This window comes from Empidonax traillii, unplaced genomic scaffold (assembly GCF_003031625.1).
Source record: "Empidonax traillii isolate 1590-97213 ecotype Southwest subspecies unplaced genomic scaffold, ASM303162v1 scaffold767:size301186, whole genome shotgun sequence".
NCBI lineage: Eukaryota > Metazoa > Chordata > Aves > Passeriformes > Tyrannidae > Empidonax > Empidonax traillii.
In genome coordinates this window covers 269,469-292,941 of record NW_020955960.1, presented here as the reverse complement: position 1 = coordinate 292,941, position 23,473 = coordinate 269,469, and the positions used below count along the sequence as shown (strand labels likewise).

Sequence of the window (23,473 nt, the reverse complement as noted above, 5' to 3'; positions counted from 1 at the left end):
AGGTCCTGCATATGTTTGACAGTGTGAGAGAGAATGAGCTGCTTTGGTCACTGAGTTTCATTCTGTAACACAGATAGTACAGAAAACAATCTAGCCAGAAAGGAAACCACACCAAAATTGGCTACCCAAGGTGCAGAGATCCAGTGGAAGCATGGGAAACTTCCTACCAAAAATAAGGTAGGTCCAATACCACTTTATATTTAATTACTAAACAAGACGATTAAGAGAATGATTCCATTAAAATCGGAGCAAATAGGACCTTCAAAGAATCAGACTTATGAGACCACGTAAGGCACCGGGAGGAGCCTCTTGATTAAAGAAAGGTAATTTAGAAAGCAAATTAGGATGAACAATATAGTTCTTAGTATGTCAAAGAGTATTACCTCAGGATGATTTTTAGGGAGGTGACTTCATCTGTAGGCTCCCAGCATGGAGAGCCTGCTGAAGGGAGGACGGGCGTTCATCCTGGTGAAGAACACAAGGAACAGAAAGTACTTGTCATCTGCTCCAAGTTTCTAGGAAGGAAAACTACATTTAGAGGTTTACCTTGCCATCTCTTATCTGTTGGCACCATGTCTCATAGAGATATGCTTTTATATAAACTATAAAAAAATAGATTAAACTGTACAATGTATTTAAATGCTGTACATGGGACACATAAGTATGCTATAGTTATGGACAACAGTGATTAGGAATAGACTATCTCCTCAGGAGCTGTGAAGACAGAGGAGGATACTCCGCAGAAGCCACCTAGGACAGGTGGAAAATTCCCTTTCTTTTCCCTTGTTTTCTGAAACAAAGAAAAGGTCCTGCAGTCTCTAAGTACTGTATCCTGACTGCTTACTTGGTCTTACGGAGCTCAGATGAGGCACTCCATTGCCAAAATTAAACCTTCTGCTTGTTTCCGAAGAGAATCCATCCCTCATCTCCCTGCAGGTCTGTGTCCAGACATCTAAGTCAAGACCACTTTACCTGGCCTTGAGGGAAAGGGCAAAAGTCCCCAAAGCATGAAGCCTTACTCTCAAAAGCAGTTTGAGTCAAAGCCAGCAAAATCCATGTGAAGCTGGTGGGTCCTCACCTGTGGTAGCAAGGAGCAGAGATGAGCTCACGTTCTTTCAGGGTCTCAGCTCCAGGCTCTTTGCTGCCAGGCTTGCAGAATACCCACTGCTTTAAGTGGCTGTGTCACACTTACGGGTGGGACTTCTGATCCTTTTGAAATCGTTCCTGACTGCTTTTTAGGAGAAGGAAGCGGAACTGTGAGCAAGGTTTTTGTAAAGCAGATTTTTCCTTCTAGCTTGACAAGGCCATGAACCCCATATCCCCCATGAGAGCAGAGGGGAGGAAGGGCCACTACTGTAAAAGGCAGCACCAGCGTGGTGCTGTGTCCCAGCCTGTGCTCATCCCCACTGTGTTTTCCTCACTGTCAAAAACTCTAACAAATTACTGCCAGGAGAAGTAACTCAGGGAGAGCGTTGACCAGCTGCCCTTGCAGGACAGAAACTGCAATTCGTCTCTCCAGCTCCTGTCAATGAGCTGTGCCAGCCTGGTGTGATTTTTGTGTAGCATGTCACTCGTCTGTCATAGCTGCCCAATTGATGATGAAGTCGCACCTTTCAGAGAAATCATAAACTTCGTGAAAGTTCAGAGTAATGGAGAAATAACAAGGGTAGGGTTTTTTTTTTTGTCTGTTTGTGGTTTTTTTTCCGAGAAACAGCCATACCTATGCAGTTACTCAGCAACCTTGCAAAGCTCTGGTGCTGCAGAAGTCCAGTCCTGGCTGCTGTTGCTCACTAGGTAGCATGAGAGGCAGAGACACTGGAGGTTAGCTAGGAAAGGCTCCTCTGCTCCTCAGCACCTGACAAGCTCAGAGTCAGCCTAAAGAGAAAGCTCAGGTTACAACATAAAATTTGCATGTAACTTGTATCAGTCAGCTCATCCACACCAAATTCCTGAGGAATGAGGCTCATGCAGGTACATCAGCCAGCTGTCAGCATCTCTCCTGAGTAACTTTAACCAGACTTAGGGTAAAAAAAAACAGTAAATGGGCACCTGCAGGTGGGGCGGCATCTACAAGGCTTGGGAAAATTGGCAGTCGGGTGGAGGAAATAATCCCAAATTATCACTCCTGTGAGACTGGCAGGAAAAGTTCATCAGCTTCAGGTGGATTAGTCTGTGTGTAGGTGCTGACCAACCACGGCCAGTGGTGTCAAGTCCCACAGCAGGGCAGAGAAGCATCATATTTCTGGAAGCAGATGGGGCTGGTGTCACCCCTCATAAAGGTGGCTCAGTGGGTCCCTGTGTGACCTTACCAGCAGTGTCCCACTACCTCTGCCCAAGAAGTCCCCCTTCATGGACAGAAAGTGCACCCACTGCCTTGTCTTTTGGCCCTTAGGCAGTTGGATCAAAGTAAAATCAGATTGAAGGCAATCTTAATTTCAGGTGAACAAAGCAGACCTAACACAAACTTGAGCTCTTAACAGCAGGTGCTTAATGGTGCAGCTGCTGGGACAAAATGTTGCAGATTTCAGACTCTATCATTTACCCATAGCCTCTGCTGCTTCCTCTAATTAATTTCTTGACTTTCTTTCCTTCTTTCTATACATCCTCAAGTCTGCCACTTCATCCCTTCTGTTTGAAGAGTTCACTTTTAAGCAGCACCTCTATATTTGGTTTGACCACTTCCTGAGCATGACAGCTCATGCAGCTTGCTCTGCAAAGAGCAAAGTGAAACAATAGAAAGAAAGAAAAGGAATTCTGCCTTTGTTTTCATTTTAATAGTTGAGTCATATTTCTCCTCTTTTGAGAAAACTGCTGGTCAGAACTATTTCCCAGCATTTTCATTGATAAAGCTATACCTTTAATTGCCTCCAGAAAACCCAGCAAGAACCAACCCCCAGAACCCCTCCAGCCATAGGCAAGTTGGGCTACCTTCCTCCAGCTACTGGGGACCTGCCCCAGAGAGTCACCATGTCAGCATCAGCATGAATGCAGATGCTGAGAAATGCTTTCAATTCTAAGACCACATGACGTGTTTTCCCACGGGATTACACATGATTGACTAAATTAGAATTTATCTGGGAGTTGTGCAGCAGTTGACAGTCCAGGGGAAGAGCTAACTAAGCCCAACAGCCTTTCCACCTGAGGAAGGGACTAAAAAATGAGAAGCCAAGTCAATACAAACAAGAAAAAAGGGAATAAATAATAATCAGAAAACAAAAATACTTATATCAAACTCGCAATGTCTGACAGTTACAACAGACTCTTAATGTGAATAATGTGTATTATAAACATACGTGCATATTTTATTTTAAATGTATCTCAGAGGGATTCTAGGACTGAACTGTATGAAACAGTCCCCCTGGCATCTCCAACAAAGCTAGAGAAGTTTGTGCTCAGTGTAGGAAAAACACTATATATAATTCAAAGAAAATCAAGAAGGCAACCTGGAACAAGGTAGGATTATAGCTTTGTTTTTAGATACAGATGTTAATGAAAGCAATCTAAATTCTTCCACTAAGCAGAAAGTTGGGAAGTTTACTAATATTTTCAAAACTTTCTGCTACTCTTATAAAAGCACCAGAGGCACATATAGAAAGAAATGGGTAGTATATAAAAGAAACAAGACCTAAGAACACACATTTAGCAAGGAAAGTATCAACAACAGCAAAGAATCATGGCATTAGCTATTTGCCTCAGTCCTGGGAAAGAAAGAGCATATGCAAATAAGCAATTAGAGACCTAGTCATAACGTACCTCCACCAGCAAGTTGGGCATAATTCCCAAGTTCATATGACATGGCAGCTGTACACCCCTTAGTGCATTTTTATTATATATATAAATCTAACATATAAATATTAACAGTACATTGCAGAACGTTTGTAAATTACAGGCATTTTACAAGCACAACATTTTAAACTATAAGCGATAGCACACGCCCCAGCAAGCCTAGTTCTTATTACCAAGAAGCAGGGTAGCAGCAATCTGAACATAATGTAAAGGCTCTAAATTTGCCAAATAACTTCAGTACCTAAACCTGGAAGTATAGTCTTTACTTGAAACAGCAAGGAATTATTTCAGCTGCTGGAGACAGATGTGCCAGAAGCTGTCGTGTCCACTAGCCTTGCACTCACCCCTGTGTTTGCAAGTTGTGTTGCACAGCTGCTGTGTTTTTCTTCCTTTTGTTTTTCACCAAGAGACACTAAAGGTCAGATTGATGTAGATCATTTGTGGGAGCATGAGACTGGTTCTCCCCTAACTCTCCCCAATATTTACTGCTCACTCACTCATCTAGAGGTACTTAATACAGACAAGTCCAGAAAGGCTGATTGCTCCTCAAAACCACAAATTTTGCTGAGGTACTGCCAGGCTCTCCACAGGGACACATGCCGTACTTCCCACAAATAGCTACATGCTGTAACACCTGCCAACAGCCACCAGCTTGTCCCTGCCATCCCTCCATCCTAGGACCCATAATCTGTGCCTCTACACCCCTGTGACAGCCCCTGCTCCTGCAGCTTCCAGGGAAGAGCTGGGTGCCTTACCAGGGACTGCCTCCAGGAGAGAACAGCAGCAGAGAAGCTAAATAAAGTGCCTTATCCAAAAAGCTGGAGAAGGGGTCTTCTATGGCACCACAGGTGCCCATGGGTTGGCAGTGGGGAGTGAGGACTGTGAAGTGCCAGACCTACCTGCTCACCTTTATTTCCATGCTCTAGGTGGAAAGTACCCATCCCCATCAGGAGAAAAAGATATTCCCACAAACAAAGTAAGTAAAGAGGCTCCATGAACACCCCGAGGGTGATGTGGCATGGCATGGGTGGGGGCAAGGGGGAGCTCTCTGCCAGCATCCAGCATCGCTGCGGAGGCGGTGGGCAGCACCCATGACCAGGCATTTTGGATTCCAGCCGAGGGAAACCTCCTTGCATCCAGCAGGGGATACCTGCCCTCTTGGTGCCCCACCGTGCTAGATTATTTGGGGCCTCTTGTTTTTTTTTTGTTTATGGAGAAGGCAGCATGAGGGGACAGCCATCCCCTCCTGCTACAAAACCGTGTGTGCCTCAGCCACTGCTCTGCAGCTGCCTCCTGCAGTGGTGAAATGGGTCTTCCTACGTCATAGCCGGACCCACAGCATTGCAAGCACTCAAACCACGGTGGGGGAGCTTCTGCTGTGCCCCTGCTTCATCCCCTGCAAATGAGGTGGGGGGCTGCTGAAGGAAGTGGGCTGCCAGCACAGCACAGCCTGCATTTGGTCACACACCAGCCCCCATTCCCCATACACAAGCACAGTTTAGAACTTTCTCTAAACAGATGTCAGTATGACACATTCTCCTAATAAAACAGTTTCTGCATATTGAATATGCAAATAGGGAAGACTCATATGATAGCCAGGATCACATGTGATCATGTGAATCAGGAGGTCTTGGTTTCGATTAAGACTGCTACATTTTCCTTCTGTGGGTAAAGCCATTCATGTAGCAAAGATGTAATACTTTCACCATTTTCAAGAGCTGCAGCATTTGCTTAGCAAAAAACGGCTTCTTGTTAGTCATTTACATCAGCAATTTCATAGCAGTGTTTAGGCAGCACAATAATGTTTGAAAACACCTTAAATTCTCTAAGGTAGCAGCTTTAACACAATACTGAGAGACTGATGTCTCTGCTTCTGTCAGGTTGCAAAACAAGTATGTTTAAAAATGCCATTATCTTAGGTGAAAGTGAAAGCTCTAAACTTTTACAGGAGCGATCCATAGTTCAATCAACCTCCTAACAAGAACCAACTAGACTGCTAAAAACAAGGCTGAGAGAAAGCATAATGCAAAGGACAGCCCTCTGCCATTTAGATGCTTATGGGACAGAGAGACGAATTTCCAGAAGGGCTCAAGCCTGCCAGACCTGTGCACACAGGCAGCCAGCACACAGTCAGGCATGTGGCACATCTCATAGAACCTCTGTGCCCCAGCACCCAGCCAGTGATCCCAGGCACAATTCAGGCTCCATTGGCCATAGAGCTAAAACAGAGCCAGAGAACAAGCAAGCAAGAACATCCATTTCTAAGACAGACCTGGACAACTCATTTCACTTAATTAAACCTCCCAAAGCAAAACAACAAAAAGAAAAACCCAACGAGGTTGCAAATCTAGGTTTTATTACGGCTTTTGAGCACTGCTGCGTGACACAAGTGTGTGCTAAACTGGAGATAAAGCTTGAAAAGTCATCAGGTTTATTTAGCCCTCAGAGATTTAGTTCTTTCCCCAACTCATGCCACGTGAGTTCATGCTTTTGCACAGCCTGTGCTCAGTCTGTAGCTAAGTCCTGTGCTGCTGAAAATCCTTGTCTCATGTTGCTGCATCAAAGCATGACAATCACATGTGTTTTCTTTCCTCAGCACAGACCTACAGCAATCCATCAAGCACCCTGAAGGTAAAGACTAAAAGCAATTTTTTTTTTTTTTTTGCTGCTCTCTGGGGTCATTGAGACAAAACAGTAACATATCAGAAAGATGTGGTGTCCACCATGTTCCCGTGGGAGAGAGAAAAGCCCATAGTCAGACTATTTGCTTGGGACAGAGAAAAACATCCGTTTAAGCCTATGTACAAAATAAGTGTATGCACATAAAACTCTAACACCGATACTCAGCTGCACTCTTGGGCAGCCAGCAGCCAAACAGGCTGCAGCACTCACTCATAATTTCTGAGGCTCACTGTAACGCTGCCTGGCCCAAATCAGACAATTCAGGAGGCTGAACCTTGTGATCATGTCCCCTGGGTGAGTGTCCCCAGTGACTGCAGAAGTTACAGCTGGGGGGGTGCTTCTCTGTCCTCTACCACCTTCCCTTCTCCCTTCAGCTTTCTGGTAACCAGTGTAGCCTCTCTTGACTACTGACATGTTTCCACAAAAAGTTTCGGTTTCAACATGACATTTTCTAATCATTGAATTGGACTATTGCCAACCAGGCTTAATAATAAAGGAAGTCTTCTGTTGAAAAACAAAGGGAAATTTAATCCTTTGAGGCTTAAAGGGTAATCTTTACACTGTAAATGTAATGTAAATGTAAATTTGTTGATGCCTCAACAAATGGCTAAGTCTCTGTTGGAACAGAATAAGGTTTCCCTTTCCAGTGTCCCATTGACTGTAGAAGGGAGAAAAGAAAAAAAATAACCAAACAAACATGCCCTTTCAGGTTGCACATTTAGTTTCTTATAAACCATTGCAACATGGCAACACAGAAAAGACTGCTAAACACTTTGCCCCGTCCCACCTGCCTCCCTACTTTAGAGTTAGATTTAGGAGTGCTGGTAATGCACCCCAAAGTAATTTAAGAGGTAACTCCATAAGCTGGTATGTTCCCTACTTCTGTGCCTGAACTTATCATCCAGAAAGGCAGGGGTGGGGGAACAGCCACTTCTCAGTCTTGTGTGGTCGTTTTTCTGTGTTAGTACGCTGGGTTCCTAGAGGCAGCAGCTGAGTACCTGTGGTTTGCTACCTCTGCTCTGTAAATAGTTCATTTTAGCAGGGGGGTTAGTGAAGTCGCCTTGAGTCCCTGATGACGAACGATCCCCAGAAGCCCTATGTAGTGCAGAACGAAACACTGCCATTTAGCAGCCTAACTGGGCTGGTTTGGGTGGGGTTTTTTTTAAATAAAGATGACATCAGTAAAACAAAAGTTGGTGTCCAGCAGATAAGTGGGAGTTTAGAAGAAAATTTTGAAGAAGGTGGGCAAGATGACAGAAAATGGCGTGATGAAATGAGTTCATCATTTTTATATGTAAGTGTGGGATGGATTGTGGGAGAAGAGGAGGGGGTGGAACTGTAATGGGGAACCTGCCAAGTAGCTGTCAAGTTCTGAGAGTTTTTGGTGTCCTGAGTAAAAGCTCCAGAGCATGGTTCAAAGACAGTCCCAGGAGTTAGTGCCATAGGAAAGATGACCCTTCTGAGCTTACACTTAGCCTGTGAATAATGAAGGTCTTCACTCTTGCTCCTCCTGCACCATTAGCATGTGGGAGAAACCACTCCACCTCTGCACTTTGATCTCCCCGCTGATAAGAGGAAGTTGATAATAACCTTTTAAAACACAGAGCCTGGAAGGATTCTGGGAAATTTGGTATGAGCAAGTCTTGGTTAGAGACCTGCACGTTTGACAGACAAGAGGTGCTCCAGACTTCACTCAGTGGACTGGGAGCCAGTCACTCATTAAAATTAAGAGCCTACCTGTTCTCATTTCACAGGCACATTAAGAGAAACACTGCTGTGCTCCCAATTCTTTGCAATTATGACCAGGTGAGGAGAGAGCCATGCACTTGCAGATAGGTAGGAAATTCCTTTTCTTAGGCAAGTCTACCATGATCGCTCTGGTCCTTAAAATTTCTGGAATGTATAAGTCTCAAAATTTTATAAAGCCTCAAATAAAAACTCAGGATTTATTTTCAGTGAAGTCTCCTCAAGGTCAGGAGATCTTTCACACCAAGGAGAATCTATACAGACAGTATGATTTACATAAGCTTGGAAAATCCAAGACAAATTCTGCAGGAATTTTGTTCTAAGAATTCTTTCTCACTTCCAGGTTTGAAAAATAAAACCTAACCTTTTGTGTTTTTTAACCCATGAAGCAGAGACCACTATTCCACTTACAGGGTGTGAAAGGTAGCTACAAATGTCATCATGAACCCAGCAACACTCACTTGAAAGACTGCCGCTGCTGAGGACAATCACTATAGAGCCTCTTCTTACTCATTGGTTTCATTAACCAGTGGGTTTAAATCAAGAACATCAGGGCAAACAAATTTTTAACTTCTGGCTCCAAGTACTTAATCACTTCACATTGTCCCTTTAGATTTAATGAGTCATCCTGCAAGCTATTTATATGCACAATCACCCACAACCCATTAGCAAACACCTTCAAGAGGCAAAAGGAGGGACAAGTCTAAACAAAGTTGGGAAAGCATTTGCCCACACAATCTTACCTCCTCTGCTAATGGCTCTTACAGAAATTACAGCAGACAGGTGTTAGAGAATGTTCTGAGTTGGAAGGGACTCTTCTTTCTCCTCCCTCTGTTTTCACAGAGGGCATTAGATGAGGACTGCCAGGGAAGAGATTAACAATCGTTTCATCTCCAGTGAGGCCAGGACCCCTTCCAGGACAGTGTATCTCCTGCACAGACACATGAAACATGAACTCAGGGTCCTAGACCCTACAGTCTCTCTGGCAACTGGCTGTGACTCCTCTATCCCTCCCTTTATTCCTCTGTTTTCTTATGCATTTTACTCTGCAAATCACCCTGAACCCTCCCTTTAGTTCCTCCCCTAAACATCCCCATGTTAAGTCTTGTGCAAATCCCAAATGCTCTCCCTTCACATAAATGGATAAAATGTCCCATGTAACTCTCCCTCCACCCCCATCAGCTCCCATTCACTGGTTGGGTGGATGTCACCGTGGGCTCACCAGGATGATGTCCCTTATGGGACAGCCCCAGGGGGAGCTGGGGCTGGGGGTGATGAGCTTTTACCACATAACCCTCGCTGGCAGTGCTGGTTCCTCAGGACGTGAGTCAGGCCTTCACCCTCCACCCACACCAGGTGTCCATGTGTTGCTGGGGGCTCCAGGGGTGCCACCACAGCCTGTACAGTAGGGAAATGACTGTGGATTCACAAACCCTTCTTGGTACTGTGTATATTGGTCGATAGCACTGCGGGAATGTAGAAGCTATACTAGGTTTGTTCAGCTTCTTCAGGGTATAATCGTGTTGAGCTTCACTCTTTGTCCCTCTCCCATTTCCACCCTCAGGAACATGTTGCCAAAAGAGATTCTGTGAATTCCAGTGAACTGTGGTACTCAACTGTCAGCCACGGTGTAAAACACGAAAGGTCCGACTGCAATAGTCGGACAGAATATGCCCTTGTCAAAGTGCCCAAGGAGAAGGAAACTATCACCAGCCCCGAAGAGCACAGCGAGTATGATGATGTCCTGGTGCTTAGAAGATACTCTTTAACTTGAGTGTGTGCAGCTGTGATAACCATCTTACCCGGGCTGTCAGGTCCTCCAACAAACAACTCCCTCTCAGCCCCAGCTTACGCATTAGGATACATCTACCAGTCATTTTGCTATGAGACAAACCTGTCCATGAAAGGGTGATCAGAGAAAGAAACAGGGACACGGTACAGCACAAGACAACTAAACCAGGAGGAATAAATAGCAACAGCCACCATAAAGACAGTGTTCCTCTATAGAAAATTAGGAGCTTCAGTGTTAGAAGCAACCGAGGCTGCACCTTCTTCTGGACTTTTATAATACTTTGCAAAGGGGTCTTTAAATAACTACTGATGCAAATCTCAAAAATGCAATAATAACAGGGTTATTTTGTATGTCTGGGGGGTCTTTTATGTTTTAAATGAGAGCATAAGCCTTGTGGTGTTTTTCTGTCCTGCTTGATTTATACCATTATACAATGCACAATTTTTATAAATAACTCATTTCTCAAATTCCCCCCTTCCCCTTTTAATGTAATACTACTTATCTAAGTGTGAAGTCTTAATGAAGTTGGAATTAAATAAAAAACCCCAATAAACTGCATGCAAAACAAATATTACACCCACTGAGAAGAGTGTGAATACTGATGCTGCTCAGATGGTAACTATCTCTCAGTAGCAGAAGCCCAGGTGTTGCTTCCATGACACAACTCTTCCAGCTCACTCCTGCCGGAGTCTCAGGCTTGGCTTCCTGCAATGGTAGACTATAACCTCCTCACAGCCCATCACTCCCCTGCAAGCAGTGTTTCTGGACATGCTCAAAGGTCTGAAACCGGTTATTCAACTGTTTACCAGAGCTCATAAAGCAATTATGTGCCTGTGTTCTTGCTTAAGCGTGGTTGTTTGTTTGCTTGTTTTTTTTTTTTTTGCTCCCTCCTTTTTTGTAACAATACAGTTTGGAAGAAAGTGTTGTAGAGTTTTCCCGAGTTTAAGTCTTCCCTTGTCTGTGATGGCTGGCTGCAGCCCTGGCTTTATGGTGTAGTGCCTTTGCCACTGCCACCTGTCATTGCAGAGCCAGGAGCAGTCCCACAGGTGAATGGTTGCCTGTGGTGTGGAAGGACACACACTGCCTGCAGGTACCACCGCTGTGACGGGCACCTGAGTCTGCCCAAAACTAGTACTGGCTGTTGTAGTTACACAGATGACTGACTACCTGCTATGGGATTTTAAAGGGCTGGTTGTACCCTCCATAAGCTGCTTTTTAACAGCGTCTCAGTTGTCTCAGTTGTTAAAATATTACCCTCATTCCTTCTATTAAAATTCACAGTTAGCATCCACACAAAATATCTAACTTGATGAAAAAATGTGTAAAAAATTAGGGACTGCTGAATTGAATCATAATTAATACAATCTGACTGGATGTAGTCTGTAAAGTTGGATATTTTCTGTTTAATATCACGTCTTACTACAATTCCCCCTCCTTCTTTCCTGGGGGTTAAGGTACTGGGGCAGAGCAGGATGGCTGGGTAAAAAAGTGAATGCTTGTCTCCTTTTTTTCTCTCAACTCTTAATGCTCATAGGGGTATCACCATAAAGAAGTGTAATCATTACATTACTTTTCAGCTCTTAGAATTAAGATAAAGAAATGTTCAAGGATATGTTCAAGCATCTTAGTAAGAGTAGTAAGTTTGAGCAGCATCTCAATAGCAACTTATTTCTTTGCTGCTGGTACTTTCATAGCCTGCTGCTTTTGGGTACAAACCACACAGGCCATGAAGTTTAATCTTCCCCAGTGTAAGAATCAAAAGGAATACTTCTTCTAGCTGTATGCTGCATAGAAAATTACAGCAAGAGGAAATATGGTTCTTACAGCCAGTGCTACATCTTACAAATCAAGATGGTATCAGAATTGGGCACAAATAAGAGAGTCATGCGAACTACTAATTTGGTCCAGAATGTTTCCCAAGCTCAGATAAAACTCACGCAACAACAGCTATGGGGTTGAGTGTACAGCTCTGTCAGACAGATGCTTCATACAGCTCTCAGCACTTAGAATTCCAGAGGTTATTTTCCAGTTCAAACAGCTGAAAGACCAGAGCTTGAAAACAAACACTTTGGGACTAAAAATTATTTAATGCACAATAACATCGACAGATTACTCCTTAAATAAAATAGTAATATTACAAAAGAAAACACAATTTAACATAAGGTATTTCTTAAAGTACAAAATGTTTTTTAAAATAAATGTGTCTATCCAACAGCACTATACACTATACAGACTATAAATAAATGACAAGAAGGTATACTTCACTAACACGGTAGTGAATACATTCCATTCTGCATGAAGTTAATGCTCCATTTTCAGGTTATAGCCAGTTACTGTCTATAACTCTACTGCCACACTGGTCTACATGGTCTGCTTCAGCACCTTGCTCTTGGCATTGATCCATCTCATCTGATCTCTCATCAACAAGAACAACCATTTGCTGCCTTATTAAGGCAAAAGCCTTGCATTTGTTCACTTTTATCCCCACTGCTGGGACAGGGACTATAGCTAACTATTTGACATGGGTCAAATATCTGTCTATTCACTAGTAGCAGTAGCTAATTATTAAAGCACACAGCTAATTTTACCCTTGAAAGATTCCTGTGGCATTCAGATGCATTAGTGAACAAGACATGTTTCTTCATGATGTTTCTTCCTTCTTTTCTATTTCACATTGAAGAAGAGAAAAATAGAGCAGATACCACCTTATCCAGGAAGACTCTAGGATGAATAAGGAGAGTTAAAGCTTCCTTGAGAATCTAGTGCAAAGGTCTCACATGTAATTAAAGAATACATATATATATGTGTGTGTATACATATATATATATAAAAGTTTTCAGGCTGTTTTACAAAGAAAGAGCAATGGGAAAATATGGCATATGAAGTTAGGAGGGGAAAAAGTAACAACATGACTGGAAGTGAGCATTAAGGGTGAAGTTGTGCAGATAATTTTGGATAAACCAAGAGAAAAAGAAAGCCGTGTGCAAGACCACTTTTAAAGCTTGCACAGGGCATTCAGATTTAATCATAAGGCAAGCCAAAGCAGAGCTTTCAAAGTCAACAGAGCATGCATCAGAGAAGATACGTGATTTCCACAAGGGCAAACTGGATTATTGAGATATCAGGACAATAAAGAAGGAGGTAGTGGTGTTATAGGAGTGCAACACTTATAAAGATGCCACATATTCTGTTTACAATATTGCATCACAGGCAGCATTTACAGAAGTGTTTCTACCTAATGAATAGCTCCCTGCCCTGGGATAACTAACAGATAGGAGATCACATCTCTTGCAGGTGGTGATGAAGATGAGGAACTTTTCCATAATTTCTCTGAAAGTTAAAACAGTACAATATTAAAATTAAAATGAAACATTAATATGAATAATCATAATATGCACTGCATGCTGAAGTATTGGCCTATGATTATTCTGAAAACACATAGGTTTAACTTAGTAAATTGTGGGTGGGGAAGCAGCTCCATGCATTGTTTTCATTATAACCGCAAAGATCATGGGACTTTTATACTGGCATTTCTATCAAGACAAATATAAATTTGTTGGAATCACTGCCTAGTCATTGGTAGTCATTGGAACCACTGCTTAGAAAACCTAGGAGAATGAACATTTGGTGATTTTAAAAGGTATTTCTGTGCATAATAAAGTTAAAAAAACCCAAACCAAACCAAAACAACAACAAAAAATCCCCCTCCAAAAAGACAAAAATCACAAGTCTTTCTTATCCTTGATTGTGAAAAAAAAAAAAAAAATTGAGAATTTTTATCCCAAGTTACTTTTCCTGTTTTACTTGCATTAAAATTTGGTTTGTCAGTACTCAAAAATGAATGCACAATAAGGAGAAATATTTTTCATTATTTTCTCCCCACTATGGTACACACACATCTGAGGAGAATTTCTTTGTGTAGAGAAAATGTAAGAATAGATCCGAGACGTTTGGTTGGAGTGCACAGCTAACCAGTCTCATCACTATTCCCTTTCTCATCAGAGGACCTGACACTGAATCCTCGGTAGTAAGTTATGCATAGCAGGGCTTTCTCAAAACTATTTTACAGTGTTCTTAATGTTGTTGTGCAAAATATATTTCCTAAAAAATCTTCTCAACACCTTTCTAGAATTATTTCCATTCTTTACCATTAATACTTCTGCTCTTTGTAAAAAACCAGTTTCTAGAATGTAAGGCACTTACACGTGAGAGAAGTTCGGTCAAGCTTTAACCCATCACATTCGGATGTCTCAGGATTAAAAGTATCGTCTTCATCATAAATATTTTGACGTAAAATGTTCCGTATAAAATCTGGGTTCATAAGGTGTTCCATAAATCCTTCTGTTGATGGTGGCACAGAAAACACTAGCTGATAAATTACAGTGGAGCTTTCATTACTGAAAAACAAAGTGAGGTGTGAATGCCCTCAAGCTCCCCCTGGATGTTTTATTTTTTTGACAAGACTGACTTTACATATCAATGTTGACACGGATTTTTTTTTTTTTTAATGTTTTCTAAAGCAAAGCATTATGAAAGAAAACTGTCATCAAAGCTTCCAGTTTCCTCCTCCCCTCTCCTCCCTTCTCAGAACAGATCTTTAAACTGAGCACGTACTTGAAGCCAGCCAGAAACATGTTTTCAAGTGCACAAAGGGCAATTGGACATGTGTCCTAATGGGGTGTGGTTTTCAGCACCCCTGCTTCACAAGGACACACCGATAAGAGCTGTTGCAATATCCTATAAATGGGTTGGCTAGGAGCCTGCAGAAAGGTCTGCTCTCCTGCCACCGGTACCTGGGACCCCCCAGCTGTGCTCCTGGCTCAGCTCTGAAGTGGATTACACAAACCAGTGAACGGGAGACCACCTCTGGAGATTTCATTGTTTGTGGTCTACTACATCCACTGCCTACCATTCAACAGTTACATTTTGTGCTCACAGAATCTAAACATTACAAAAGGCAGCTAAATCTGGGAAAAAAGGAAACAAAGAGAGGCAGCAAGAGAAAGATATGCAAAGAGGCAGACGGGGAGAGATCAGCTGCTCAACGTATATGCAGAACTACACCTTTGTACTTCATGGTCTAAATCACAATCTTTAAGCGTGGAGGAAATAAGGCTTAGAAGCTACAGTTCACCATGGAACAGAGCTGGCAGTGCAAGGGGGCAAAGTGCCCTCAGGACTGCCCCTTGTCACGTCCCAGGGGAGCTGTCCTTGCTCTGTCCTTGCTCCCTCAAGGGCCTTGGGACTTTGTGAGTTTACTTTCCTTGATTTTCTCCAATCTTTCTAATTCCTTTGTAATCAAGCATTTTCAGAACTCCTCGAGGAAGCTCTCTGTCTTCCCTTGCCTCTCTGCTATTTCTCCATGACAGGAGGCATGTATATTCCTGTTTGTTCTTTTGGGAACAAAACAGTTCTCTCCACCCCATGAACCCAGTTTTATTTATTTAAGACTATTTAGCCACGTCAATTTTAAGTGTCTCCACCAATTAATTTTCCCTTTCATAAGTATCCTTGAATATGTTTGTTAAAGGCTGCAACTGGAACCAAAAATAACAGAGATGATACTTTACAGCAACAAAATGCTACTGTCATATACTATTAGCAGCATTTTTCATTTACACCAGAGAATCTTTTGACCAGTTTTCACTATCTATAAACCTAACTTTCCCCCAAACAACCTATACATACACATGCCTATGTGTTTATCTCATCAAAAGTGTGTAATTTTCAGATAATTTTGGTGACAAATTGCTTACCTGAAAGAAATCACTTGAGCTGACCTAAAGTAGCGTCCTAAAGCTGGAGATGAACTATAGACCTCTGTTAGCTGGGATAAGGGAAAATAAAAAAAGAAAAAAAGAAAAACATATTTCAACTATTCAATCTCTCTTTTCCCCACAAAAAAACCCCACAGCAAATTATTCTTACAAGGTATCTTAGGGGTATACACATAGGTACTAAAAGTCAAATATCAGCAAATATCTGCCCTGGAAGAGGTACACAGTCCTTTTAAATTTGACAGAAAGGTTAATTGCACATTTGAGTGATTGCTATATAACCTTAAGACAATAGAGGCATTCAGGGTAATCTAAAATCGTGTGCTCAGGTTGCCATGTGCAATTCACATGATTAGGTTTGGGTTTTAATCAGTGCCAGAAAGCTCTTCTAACTTTTACTTGGTAGAGGGAAGGGTTTCTCTACTGACACTCCCTTTTCACGATGTCTAAATGAGCACTGCCGTGCCTGCTGAGCTTATTTCAGCTGTAACTCAGAGCTGTGATGGCTTGATGGAAATTGTAGCTATAAACCCAGGCTATCATTGTGTACTCATGAAAGAATGCAGCACACAGGATTTTTAGGACCTATTGGTTTTAAATGATTTTCACAAGCCCCTCCTAAATTATTCAATGATTCTGTGAAAAAGGTAAAGACTGTGTCCTAATCATTAGTCAAATTTGGTGGAAAAAAGTCAGATGCTCTTTTTGTGCTTAAAAGCAGAAAACTCTGTTTTTCTAGATCAGGACTTTAAGAAGTACAACTCAAGTATTTTTGTGGACTTGCTACTCAGAGAAACAGAAACTTCTTGAAAAGAAAAACACTGAAACTATGTTGTAAGCAGAATAAACTTTGCCAAGAAACACATCAAGACATACCCTCTTTGTAATGTCCTCAGAGAAAACGTGTGGGAGACCACACATTAACTCCAATGTTCCTGAAAAATTGTGGTAACTTCCACTGTTTAGTAGTGCATCAGGATCCCAATAGTCATCCTCATCTGTGTAAACATCTAATAATTGAAAGGAGATGGAAAAGGAAGGGAAAAGTTCCAGTTAGCTGAAGTACTGAAAACAACCTTCTTGTCTTGCTCCGTGGTGGCTTTCTCACAAATTTCCTGGGTAAGGACTGACTGGGAGTGACAGGAAGAAACTGCAAGTGTTAGTCACCAGGTCAGTTATTACTGAGTCAGAACCACCTCGTGGGAGAGTGTGTGTGTGTGTGTGTGTGGAGGGAGAAGGGGTGGATTGGACCTCATGGAGGTGGGGTGGTGTTGTGTCCCTCATGGCAGCCCCTGGACCTGCGTGGGGAAGCCCTGGAGTAGCTGCCAGTCACAAACAGCCCTGGGAAAACTATAACACCCCACAGCTCTTACAGCCCCTAACCCAGCTCACATTGGCAGGGACACTGAGGACACTACTTCTCACCCCGACCTGGAACACCCAGAGTGGCTGATGGTCGGAGATCCCCCCCAGGGGGTTTGGCCAGATAAAACCAGAGCAAATAAAACCAAGGGCATGTGTTTGCCTCCTGTCATGGCCCTGCCATTGGACTTGTGAGAGCTGGTCTCCTACAAGGCTTCAGTGGTAGCTGTGTGATCTGCCTTTCCCTCTTTCTTCTTCTCTCTTCTTGATCCCTCTGCTTCTCTTTCTCTGCTCCTTTCTTGGTGCTTAAGGTGGTTTGGAGCTGGAGGGATTGTATCTTAAGTGTTGTTGGTTTACTGGATGTTAAGTGCTGTCGATTATTAGTACATGCTGAGTCAGTGTTGTGGTGGAGTGTTTTTGTCTGGCTTGTGTGGTGTCCTTTTCAACTTTGGCCAAGTCCCCTTATTTGCTCCCCTACATTAATAAAGAAATTCCTTGGGAACAAGCCCGTGGCTTATTCTTTTGATGCTATCTCGAGATATTAGTGAATCCTATATCTAAATATTAAAGCAAAATTCCCAGCCAATCCTGTGAGCTGGCAGCTCCCTGGGCTTGGAGTCTTACAGCAAGTCACCTGAAGAAAAACAACAGCACGTGAAGGTCAAACACCCACCCCCATCAGCAAAAGTCAGCTGCCCTGGGAGCCTGGGTGACAATGACCCCACTTGAGGGGATCTAAGTGATCCACGGCACTTGTTGCAATGTGACAAACATAATTTCCATCCTCATCCCCATGTCTCTCCTCACAACATTTTCTCACTTAGCTACAAACTGGAATTGCCACCTGATCAGGATACAAGTTGCTTGCTGCATGCTAAAATAAAAGCATTCACATCCACTACCCAACCCACCAGCCTCTGCAGTCAGTATCCCAGTCCCTTCAGCAGTTTAATGACAGAGTTTAAAGGATGCTATTGTGGTAACTTCCACTGTTTAGTAGTGCATCAGGATCCCAATAGTCATCCTCATCTGTGTAAACATCTAATAATTGAAAGGAGATGGAAAAGGAAGGAAAAAGTTTGTGTTACATTAGACTGTAAGTATTGTACATTTGTATTATTGCAACCAAGAGTGAGATACTTACTAGAATAAAGAATTAGGCTGATGAGAATGACGAAGAAGATTACTAGAAATATTGAAGTTATAACCATCCACAGTTTACACTTCCAGAAAACTTCATTCCTGCATGACTTCCAGTGGTCTCTCTCCTAGTTATAAAAGGGAAAGACGTATTGATTAACGAAGTAAGGCAAGAAAAAAATATTGAAGCAAGTCTCTACTGTCCCATTTAGAAACAAAAAACCCTCATAGATGGGAGAACCTCATAGGTAAGCAATGCCCTACACCAGGGGTTCCCACCCTTGACTACTGCTGCAGGTGGGAATGTAGACCTGCAGAAGGCAAAGGACTTTCACAGAAAGGCGAAAAACATTTAATTCCCATTTGTGCAGAATTTCCAACTCCTAAACAGCCCTTAAAGCCAAAGTACTACAAAGGTGTGTTCTTGGCTCCCTCTTTATTTTTAACTACGTGAATTTGATTTGCGTGTTCCACAAGCTGCCCTTTTAACATTTGCCATCTCTCCCAACCAAAAAGGTGTCTATAGAGGTATTTCCAAAATCATTCACCTTTGCAGTGGTGATGATGTCAATCTGCATAGCTGCTGGGTACCAGCACCAAAGCAAAGGGACCGCTATTGAATAGATGCTGTTGCATTAAATCCACCATAAAATAGCTGAGACCTTTATAGCTGACTCCCTTTTTCTTCAGAAGATGGGAAACTTGAAGGTTATTGAGTATATTTAATAGAGAGTTTAATGGGAATCTCACCTGTTCTAGGAGACCACAAGAAAACTATCTCCAAAGTGATTGTGCACATTCATATGGGAGAGAAAGGACAATACTTGCCTGATATTTAATTTTTAATACTATGTAAGACCATAGCAAAAATTAGTCTTTTAATTAGTTAACTTAGTGGTATGAATATTACAAAACAAACAAACAAAACCCCCAAACCAACCAAACAATAAAAACCTCACTTAGGTGACAAAGCAAAACAGAAAATTTCAACTGCTTTGTTCCACAGCCAGAAGACTGAAGGAAGGGCTTGAATTCATAAGCAGACCATGTTGCCTTTTTTATTCCTTCTCCTTCCCCCTCTCCATCCATCACAAACCCAGCAGTAAACTCCACATCCTTTTTGACATTAGTACCAAGTAAGGAAAAGGTTATCTGGGCCACACACATGCAGATTGGCAAGAGGCACTAATCCAGGTTACCTCCCTTCATTTTTTGAACTTTCTAAGAATCCAGCATAACAGAAAGGCTTTCACTGAATTTTACTGAATCCACCAGCTGGCTAAAAGTTTTTGTGAGGGTGGCAGGGGGACAGGGAGAGAAAACAAACACTTACAGAAAGATCTTACAAGAGTGATTTCTCCAGGAGCAGGGGCAGAAAAAGGGAAACACTCTCTGCAGACATCTCTGCACACAGAACTTTGCTTTGGTGGAGAACAAAGAGCAAAAACTGAATATGGTTTGACTTACAGCATGCTTTCAGCTGTTAATACATATACATATAATTTTTTTAATTTAATTTTTAAAATATGTTAGAAGAAAGAAGTTTCAATTTAATACTTAAGACTAGCATATCATTTTGTACTTAAAAAATTTTTAAAAGCCAGTAACTATTGCTTAGAGTGCAACTTTGAAATCATGTACAGTGATATCAGTTGAGACAGAGAGCTGTCAAACCCAAGTTTCGATTGAGCCGCCACATATTTAGACTATCACAAAGTGTAATTCTTAATCACACATAGCAAACTGCCTTGATCTCATGAAAACCTTGAGCTCTGCAACTAGTCCATGAGCCTCTGGGCAATGCCCAGAGGCATCACAAGACTGCTGGGGGGGAAGCAACAGCAGCAGAGAAAAATCTCTCCCTGATGGGCAGGACAGTTCTGATTAACCTGCCACCTAACCAGAAAGCAAAGCATGATAATTTTCCAGCAGTCCCTATAGGACAGGAAGCCAATTGCCAGAATCAGCAGAAACAGAGCTCGAATGAAAACTCAGTTCTGGGAAGGGGAAGGATAAACTTAAGGGTAAAGTTTTGCAATATAGCCAAGCAGATTTAGCTCAGCCCTGCCTCTCTTTCACCTTCTCCCGTTCCTCTTTGCACCTCCCTCAAATTTGTCTCACACTACAGCAAGCTGACTCAGCTTACCAGACCAAAGGAGAAGTAGCTGACCCCTGACATAGTAGAATAAATGGGGGTTTTGCCCAGCCAGTGGAATGGATCAGCACATAGAGATGATCAGTGGGGCTGGCACAAGGAAATATTTGCAGTTACTCCAGCAAGATCAGGAAGGGAGGGGTGGTGTGACTAATACAGACAGCTCTCAGGGGGGCTCAGCCATGCCTAGAGAAAAGCGGGAAGCATCTTTGCTCTGTCACAAATATTCCTGGAGTGAGTAATGTAAACCATTGCACAACAGTCACCTATGAACATACATTATACCTCTGCCAGCATTAGTGTGCTCCACAGCTTTAAGCTAAGTACTGGAGCTACCGTCCTCAGGACTCATATGTTGATCCTGACTGAGGCTTTGGAGCGCTCTGTTAATACAAATTCATAATGGTTAATAACTGTGAGTTACTCAAAGATAAAAAGAAAGAGAATCCATCATGCTCTGTTGGAGGACATTTTATTCTTGTTTTGGCAGCACTGTTTTCTGGTTAGTTTATACTGAAGAAAAGCTTGGGTTTAAAATCAATTCCAGCTTTTCCCCTTTCTGATTTTGATCCCAATCCCACTGAGAGTGCATGAAAATAGAAAGCAAAACTCAAGAGCACCAAATACAATTTCAGTTCCTAAGTTAAAGCTAAAAATGTTACTCCAGTATTAGAACACCTCACTGATAAGAAGAAAAAAAGTAGGTTTTCAGCTCCTTTCCCTCTCCCTCAAACAGCAAACTGGACCCCCCCCACAAGATGTTTCTGCAAAGTATCATTTCTCTTCCTGTGTAGTGTTTTCCCCAACAGCAACGATCTAATGAGCAAGTAAAATTCCTACCTTTCTCGTTTGAGTATTTAGAGGCTTGTTGTGATCAGCCTCACTTTCCTCCACATTATCTTCTGGTAATTCAATAATCTCATGCTCCTGAGCAGAGTTTTGCCTTTTCATTTCTTCTGTCTCTGTGCGAGGACCTCTGCCTCTAAAGCGAGCGCAGAGGCAATTCATTTCCTTCTGCTTTCAGGTCAGTCAGAGTTCTGATACGAGGCTGGAGACGGTAACAGGGAGAGTCGGGATAGTTTTCACAGGAGTGGTCTCAAAACACTGATGATAAACACGGGGAATTCCTTGGAAGAACAAAAAAAAGGTGGCTGCACTAGCTACAGAGAAACAGGAGGCAGAGGAAGTATCAATTCGCTCAGCCGTGAGAACTACAGCTCTCTCCTGTGCAATACTAGGTTTTCCAGTTTGCCAACCTTCCTGTACCAGCCCTTGACAAGCAAGTGACTAAAGCTTCAGCAACGTTATCATTCGCTGAGGCGGTTTTGAAAGCAACCAGGGTGCTTTCCCTGCTGCTGTCAGCCAAAGCAATAAATTACTATTAATGTTATCCATGCAGCTAAACAGATGTGGTTCTGAACAGCACAAGCTGAGTAAAGGATCATGTAGCTTGTGGTCTGCTTAGGCTGTGACTCTACCAACGCTTGTAATTCTGGTCTCCCTGTATAGACAATAAAGAAATGAATGCTACTGATCTTTGTGCTGTGAATTGTCCTTTCTCTACCTGTTATACTGCCACAAATCACATCTGGTGTTAAAGAACCATTTGTGTCTATTAATGTACTATCCGACCTAAACCTGAGAAGCTGCTTTCAGGTAAAACAAAACAAAAAAAACCCCAACAACCCAAGAACATAAAGTACAGATCTGAGAAGAGGAAGGTGACCTTCAATTTCAGCCTATGCTCTACAGGGCATGTTTTACATTAACTCCCCATGTGAATGCTGCTGTGCACTTAAAGTCACTCACAACCGCTTACTGCAGCCAGGGCTGATTTCACCCCCAACCTCCCCACTATCCTTCATCCTACCTCCTTTTATTTCTCCTGTTCTGACTCCACCCTCATGTTTCTCCTTCCTCCCCACAGAGCATCTCTCTCCCCTCTGGATCTACAGGGTTGGGCAGATAGCTGGTAACTGCATTCTTGCTTACTCTTTTGTTCCAGCACAGGGAGGATCATGCATTAAGAGCCAAACAAAGCCTCTCTCAGCAGCTCCCTTCTCTGCTGCCTGGCTATCCACTCAGAACACTGCTACTTCTTTTTCCTGACACGAGCTTGGAATGCTCTCTCTCCCAACCCCCCCACTTTGATTTTTTTAAATTTGTGCAACTCATGTGGCTACTGATGCCCAGGGTTCAGATTCCTGATGTTGTGTCACAGCCACGCAGGCGAAGACCCTCCATGGAACTGAGCACATATCTTATGTTTATTCAGCAAGTAAAAAGAAATACAAATTGCATAACCTCACCTCTTAGTTCTGAGAATCCTGAGGACTGAGGATGAAGCTGAGGAGTCATCAAGGATATAACATATGTCTGGATCCACAAGATTTTGCCTGGGACATCTTCACTAGAAAAGCCTTTCTCAGCTGGTTCTCAGTACACTGGCTGGAGAGCAGCTTCATTTATATAACTTCCACTCACAATAAAAGGCATTACCCTCCTACAGAATTTTCCGAAACCAAAACGGTTTTTCCAAGTCAAATGAGTTAATGATTATGGATCTCACCACACACAGGCCAAAGTCCTTATTCTCTCTATATATCTGTGAAGGAGCTCCTTAAAGTGTTGAGTTCCTTTCATCTGGGGGAATCCTCCACACTTGGTGCTCTTCTTGCATGTGAAGTACCAGCCCTTCTGACACACGTTACTGAGAAACTCTTAAATAAAATGAGAAGTCAGGAACTGGCCTGAACACTCTGGGCTAGGCTTTTATCTAAACCAGAACAGCAGGAAAACTGTTTTCTTGCCCAGCCAAGACATTTCTGGTTTCAATATAAGGAAAAGAAACTTGTGCCTTTAAATGTGCACTTTAGAAACAGAGTTACACTAGGCTCAGCTTTACAAAAAGATGAAACTCCAAGGTACAAATGTAGTTCTGATTGCACCTGGGGATTAGGGTTTCAGAGGCACAAACAAATAAAACATATCCACTTGCAGTTTTAGCATGTGTTTATTAAAAATGAAGATGTG

The 23,473-nt window shown here is 42.5% G+C and overlaps 1 protein-coding gene across 3 annotated transcripts; it reads right to left on the bottom strand.

Annotated features, from left to right (window-relative positions):
• Window positions 1-6,836: 6,836 nt before the first annotated feature.
• CUNH3orf52 (chromosome unknown C3orf52 homolog) lies at window positions 6,837-22,950 on the bottom strand. 3 transcript variants are annotated; one of them, XM_027901254.1, is made up of 9 exons: window positions 22,753-22,950; window positions 21,281-21,424; window positions 18,290-18,413; window positions 16,660-16,793; window positions 15,763-15,833; window positions 14,210-14,403; window positions 12,528-13,336; window positions 10,667-10,672; window positions 6,837-6,846 (listed from the first exon to the last, which is right to left on the bottom strand). In XM_027901254.1, coding segments are annotated over exons 2-7 (636 nt in total). In that variant the 5' UTR covers window positions 21,392-21,424; window positions 22,753-22,950; the 3' UTR covers window positions 6,837-6,846; window positions 10,667-10,672; window positions 12,528-13,334. The 3 variants fall into 3 exon arrangements, with proteins under 3 accessions (XP_027757055.1, XP_027757054.1, XP_027757053.1); XM_027901253.1 differs by lacking the exon at window positions 22,753-22,950 and having other exon boundaries at window positions 12,528-12,727; window positions 13,242-13,336; window positions 21,281-21,710; XM_027901252.1 differs by lacking the exon at window positions 22,753-22,950 and having other exon boundaries at window positions 21,281-21,710.
• Between the last annotated feature and the right edge of the window lie 523 nt (window positions 22,951-23,473).